Source organism: Xylocopa sonorina, chromosome 5 (assembly GCF_050948175.1).
Source record: "Xylocopa sonorina isolate GNS202 chromosome 5, iyXylSono1_principal, whole genome shotgun sequence".
NCBI lineage: Eukaryota > Metazoa > Arthropoda > Insecta > Hymenoptera > Apidae > Xylocopa > Xylocopa sonorina.
Window position 1 is genome coordinate 12,748,631 of NC_135197.1, and position 6,000 is coordinate 12,754,630.

Consider the following 6,000-nt stretch of genomic DNA (forward strand, 5'->3'; position numbering starts at 1 on the left):
CTTATACCGAATCATCGCAAAATAATTAAGAATGTTTCTTCGTTGTATAAACATAGAATCTCATTTCACTTGTATCTTGCATCGATTTTTTATATTATATGTATATGTACAATAATACAATACATGTGGTGAAGCTACAAAATAAATATGTAGATAATGTTTTGTCCTTTCTGATAGTATTTTAAACTGGAAGTTTACTGATTCATATGGTTATATTATGACAACAATGACTTATGTTATATATGCTACATGATTTAGAATATATATTACTATTATTTATTAACTACGTACTATTAATTTAAAAGAATATTGATTGGTCAACGATTGTATATATACTTCATATATACAACATGTACTTATATAGAAAGTATTTTATAAGAATACTGCTATTTGAGACTATTACTTTTCTTAATTTTGTAGCCAGTGATGAACATAAATGCTTTTTTCCAAATTTTGAGCGAATCGTGTATTAGAATCATTTATTATTATTATTATCATTTTAATAGAATACATAGTAAGGTAACAAGAGAAAGATATGGTCAATAAACAATTTTAACGTTAATAGTAAATAAATTGATCTATCACGAAAATGTAATTCTTGTGGTTCGTTTATTTGAATTATAGGACATAACAGTAATATTAATTCTAATTTTTTGTTTAAATATTTAGTCACGATAAATTTTTTTAGAAAGTTATATTCCTATAACATTTTCAACAGCATAATAAATTTCATTAACATAATTATTTCATCAATCTCAAAGATCATTAAAGAAGCCTTTGAACTATATACGTTTACATATATTTTGCATATAATCTGACATTTGTATAATCGAACCTTTGAGGTATTTAAGAAACTTGTTTACATATAAAGTATTGTAGGAAAGTGCACAGGAAGCATAAATTCTTACGGTGATCGGCAACTGAATTCGACTAATTACAGGATAGACTTTTGGAATTTCCGATTAGCTACACAGCTGTACATGATTACGTGGAAGCGACCTATTTGTTCTCAAATTTCTATCGATATTTATAAATAATTCGCTACACAATAACATCTAATGATTTGACACACATTGAAATGATATGCAAAACAAGGATGAGCAATTTGTATCTCACAGGCTTGTTTCACTAATTTTTGAATAAAAAGAAGAAAGGTCCAATAGAATCAATGTGGTCCTGGAACAAGTGTATGTGTCGTCATAAATTCCTTTCTTTCAGCCACGAATCTCGATTGCGTTTAGTCTATACAAAAAAAAAAAAAAAGGAAATGTTGCTCATCCTTAACATAAACTATCGTTTAATGTGGATTTCTAGCTGGAATAGGTGGACCGCCTGATGTCCTCGCTGGAATTGGCGGAGGGACATTCGACGCAGGTAAATTAGGCGGTGGATGCTGAGGTGGAGGGGGAGCTTGCCTCTGGGGTAATGGAGGAGGTTTAGAACTGGGTGGTCTGCTTGATGATTCTTGTGAAGTGTCCGTACGAGGTAACGGCGGTGGTGGACGGTTTGGTATAGGGTAACTAGGCGAACCATCTAGTATCTCTTCATAAATTGCGGATTCCGGAGACAGCCTTTCACTTTGCTCAGATTCAACTCTATCTCTGGATAACGGCGCTTGGAATTGATTTGGCAATACGCTAAATACACCAGCGCGTGGTCCCTGTTTTCGATTTTGTACAGGACTCTTAGGTGGTTGAGCCGGCCGACCTGGTGGAGCTGGTCTGGGTGGAGGAACTACACCGTTTGGACTGCTTCTATTAGGGGATGATCGTTCACCTATGTCTAATTGTTCTAGTCTTTGAACAGGGCTCCTTAGTGGTGAATTCGTGACAAATTGCGCAGTCGTGGTGTTACTACAAATTTCTATTTCCTTCTCGATTAATTGTACCCAATTTGGTGATTTCAAAGACAATTTCAAAGTGTGCCCACACACTTGTGTCATGCCCTTCCTCGCCGCTGACAAAGCGCACTGTCCATCTCTGAATGTTACCCAGATTGTTTCACCAACGAATCTGACGAGGATCACCTCGCCAATATGAGAGAAATCTTGAAGTAGTGCCATCATGAAATTTTCATCGAAAATACTGTCCATATCGTCTGATTCTTCTACTGCTTTTACTACTATAGTGCCATCGGGTGGGCCCAGGTCTTGAATTACTTCTTTGAATACGCGTTCACGTTTTTCAGGCTCAACACAATAAATATCTATATCAACAATAGCAATGACCGGTCTGTGATCACTTTGCTTCAGTTCTGCTCTACCGTAATAAATCAATTTTCCCGGATTCCAATCTGTAGGAGAATCTAAAACAATTAAGTGTACACGCGATTAATGGAATTAACTAGAACGTTCATCGTTTAAAATTGTATGGTAACTAACCGATATCAGGTATTTGTTTTCGACGTTTCCATAATACCCTGTCTGTCCATGCAGGTTGTCGACATTTTTCGCTAGTATCATAATCGTCGGAAAAAATATCATACTTGTACGTTGGGGCGAAAGTAATAGGGCCCTCTAAAAAGTTTTTGAAAACATTTCCTTGTTCCTGTTGGACCTAGATGCGAAATATATTAAAGAGACTGCTATATATACTTTTTTATAATTCGCGTAAGTATAATTGACATGTTATATTTAGTCTACCTTTAATTGATCATACTGTAATATTTGATCAAATTCATTTCTTCTGATCATATCTTTCATTTCATCTTTATCCATATCGACTCTATAATTAAAATCTCCACACCAAAACACGTAATCGTGAGTGTTCAATGTTCTTCCCATAGGGAAAGCAATTTTTCGTGTAATCTCTGCGTAATCTGCGTTACGCTCGTTAACTTGATTTTGTCCGGCAGCAAAATGGGCGCAAACGAAACAAAATGACGTAGAGTACAATACGCATCTAATAGCTGCGGCTCCTTTATTCCCTGTTGCACCTCCTAGCCCAGTTTTAACACAATCTACAGCTACGTCTCTTAAATAAGGTGCATGCACGGGCCGTATGAATAAATAAAGGCAAACACCGACTAATTGTTGGTATGTGACCAGAACGTATTCAGTGTCTCGGGAAAGTACCTTCTGCAGTTCTTCTGCCCAAGCTTTCGCATTATCAGTACTAGCAGCCATTATATTACTAGCGTTTAAATCGACGATTTCTTCAAATCCTATCGCAAATATATCTACAGGAACATTGTCGTGTTGAACTGATACTAAGGCTGTAAAACAATACAATTAATCCATACAAAACTATCATTTTACGTATTGCAATCTAGTGCAAAAGAATCCATTTCAAACAAACTTACACGATGATTTTGTTGGAGCATCTAGTAACCAGTCAGAAATAGATACTTCTTTGTATACAACACTTCGGAAATGTTTCCCTCCGTTAACGTTGTAAGTACTCACGCTTACTCTTAGATTCATAGTAGTTACATACTCGTTATATCTTTTGCACATTTCTCTGAGAACGCTTGGTGGAGCATGCAGCATGTTCGAAGGTAAAAGTAATCGTGCTCTATCCGCTAATTCTGTATTCAAAGTCGACCCCAATAGCAAGATGTCAATAGCTTCTTGTTTACTGGAGTCTAATAAATTATTTTGTATCGTTCTAGCTGCAGATCTTGCGCCGTCCATTAATTTCGAACTTCCCTGGATTGCTCCAGTGCCAGCGTATATCTTACTTACTTCGTTACCGTTGTTGATCCACATTTGTCTAAATACTTCTTCGAATCTCGATACCATCTGTTGCTTTTCAAGCAATTTTAACAATCCAAGTTGTTTGCCAAGTATTTCCAAAGCAAAAAATGTTTGCACGCAGTTCGTTCTATCTAGACAATCGAGACAATTCGTTCTAATAGTGCCAGTTTGTTCGAAAATGATGGTATTACCGGCAGCGTAAAACAGTGAAAATGATTCTAAATACTTTTCTACTTTAGCTTTCAATTTCGAAAGATTCCGCATATTTCCACCCCTGCATTCTTGATGATAATCAAACAGAATATGTGGTACATCTTTGTGTTCTGACATATTATGATGAGTTTGGAATAACTGACTTAACATCGCCTCTCCTTCTTTGCTACCAATCAGACTAGAGCCAAGGAGATTGACAATTACTTGATGTCCATACCTTTCTTTGATCATGTTCAAATGTCTATCGAAGGCTGGTGCGGAAGCTTCGAAACCACGGGAAATTTTTACTTTATGAGAACCAACCTGAATGCCAGGTTGTTCCCAGAATAAAGGAACCGACCCTCTAGTTTGCACATAGGAGGTCACTTCATTATCTAAGTATATCACTTGCTCTGTTTCTACAAAATTTGCTACATGACCGTCATCGTTAGTTCCTCTGACATTAAACCTGAATAATGAACATAAATTTCTGGAGTACTTTATATGACAAGTATAGTTTTAGTTCTCCATGACTAAGATAGAGATAGAGTTATTGCTGTTAAAGTTTTCTTAAAATATACCTTGTGCCTGCACGTTCACAACTTAATCTAGACATAAGGACAGCACGGGCTTGTCTGTGACCAACATATACAGTTCGAATTTCCAAACTACCACACATTGCCTTAAGTAACCAATGAGATGTGTTCACCCCGTATCTTAATAGATGTATGTGTAACATTCGATTCCTGTTCATTGTATCAAAACAAAAGTAAGTAAATATTTTCTAATAATTTTATTGAACTGCAACTCATTTTGCTAAGTGTAACACTAACCAAAGACGTGTAACACTAACCAAAAGAATCTATTGTCGGTTGTTGTAGATTTACAACGCCTCTGTGCACTAAGAGTAATGTCAAGGGGTTCTTGATTACCAGGAGACCAAGAAAAATAAAATGTGCCAGAATTAAGAACTTTCCTAACTTCGGATACACGATCCTCGCTGCCTTGTACATAATGAAGCGGCACAAAGTTGGTCTGCGTAATCCTAAATACTTCTGATTCTCCAATCTTGCCAACCGAGAAACAGCCAGTGACAAGAACAAGATACAACAAGGTATTTTCACCTGCGTTTAATTGTAAAACACCTAAGCATCCATATGCATCTAATAGTTTCGTGTATTTCCCTTTTAAAGTGTCTGTTTCTTCAGCAGCTGTAAAGTAACATTTGAAACTATACTTGTACAATATTAGATGAATTTTGAGAAAATTACATAGAATCAAATCGAATGGAAATTTAAGGGGACAGTTTGATAAATACTAATTTCGTGCATTTCTTAAGCAATAACTTCGAAGAAAAACAAAGAAAAAAAAAAAACGACGAAGACCTAATAACTGAGGATACTTAAGTAAATATCGTAATTCCTTGATTAATTATTTAAAAATACTTACAGAGGACGGCAACAGCCTGCGATTCGAAAAGAACAGTTTCCTTTCGATTTCGTTGTTCTAATATGAGTGAGTGAGGACTAGGCGGCTTTAACTTTTCGTAGACGCGAAACCCTTTGCCCATCGCCATTGTTGCGCTAATGTCTTTGAAGGTTTCGGGGATAAAGGTACGTTTTGGTTAAATATGACAACCCCGACTGTCATACGGAGCAGCGTGATCACCCTACTCTAACAATGATTTCCCTCTGCCGACTGAACTTCGTTCGTCGACACTGACAGCAATACACTTTTCCCTACTGGTTAACGGAGGGGAGTAGCGCTCTTTTCGCTAACCCGTCGATACTTCGATATTTTCGCGATATATACATCGCAATACCACCGCAAGTCTACAGTCTGCTTGTCTAACCGTAACAATCAATCCGACGCGCCATTTTGAAATTTTGAAAATTGAATACGCGACTAGTTCGCGCCACAATTATGCGAGGACGGTTAAACGTTATACGGTTTGTTAGTTGTTAGTATTAGGAATAAACGTATCCTCTCGCGTATCGTCGGTTCAAATAAGAGCCGGTGTAAGGGTGAAAGCTGGAGTAAAAAGTCTAGCAAGAATAGGAAATGTTCGAGTGCGTAGTGAAAGTACAGAAAAATCTGAAGATTGGGTTATTACT

General features: G+C 36.7%; 1 protein-coding gene across 2 annotated transcripts; it reads right to left on the bottom strand.

Annotated features, from left to right (window-relative positions):
• Positions 1-592: 592 nt before the first annotated feature.
• On the bottom strand, positions 593-5,739 carry Synj (synaptojanin). Of its 2 annotated transcripts, none has more exons than XM_076895760.1 (7): positions 5,336-5,739; positions 4,740-5,097; positions 4,468-4,632; positions 3,301-4,355; positions 2,642-3,213; positions 2,381-2,555; positions 593-2,292 (listed from the first exon to the last, which is right to left on the bottom strand). In XM_076895760.1, the coding sequence occupies exons 1-7, from the start codon at positions 5,460-5,462 to the stop codon at positions 1,298-1,300; spliced, it is 3,447 nt and encodes a 1,148-aa protein (XP_076751875.1). In that variant the 5' UTR covers positions 5,463-5,739; the 3' UTR covers positions 593-1,297. The 2 variants fall into 2 exon arrangements, with proteins under 2 accessions (XP_076751875.1, XP_076751874.1); XM_076895759.1 differs by having other exon boundaries at positions 593-2,304.
• Positions 5,740-6,000: the final 261 nt, after the last annotated feature.

Excerpts from the sequence above, each read along its gene's own strand:
- Synj (XM_076895759.1), bottom strand. The coding sequence starts at position 5,462 with ATGGCGATGGGCAAAGGGTTTCGCGTCTACGAAAAGTTAAAGCCGCCT. Across the intron at positions 3,214-3,300 it reads TGCTCCAACAAAATCATCGT|CCTTAGTATCAGTTCAACAC; the intron begins GTAAGTTTGTTT and ends ATTGTTTTACAG. Across the intron at positions 2,305-2,380 it reads AAAACAAATACCTGATATCG|ATTCTCCTACAGATTGGAAT; the intron begins GTTAGTTACCAT and ends TAATTGTTTTAG.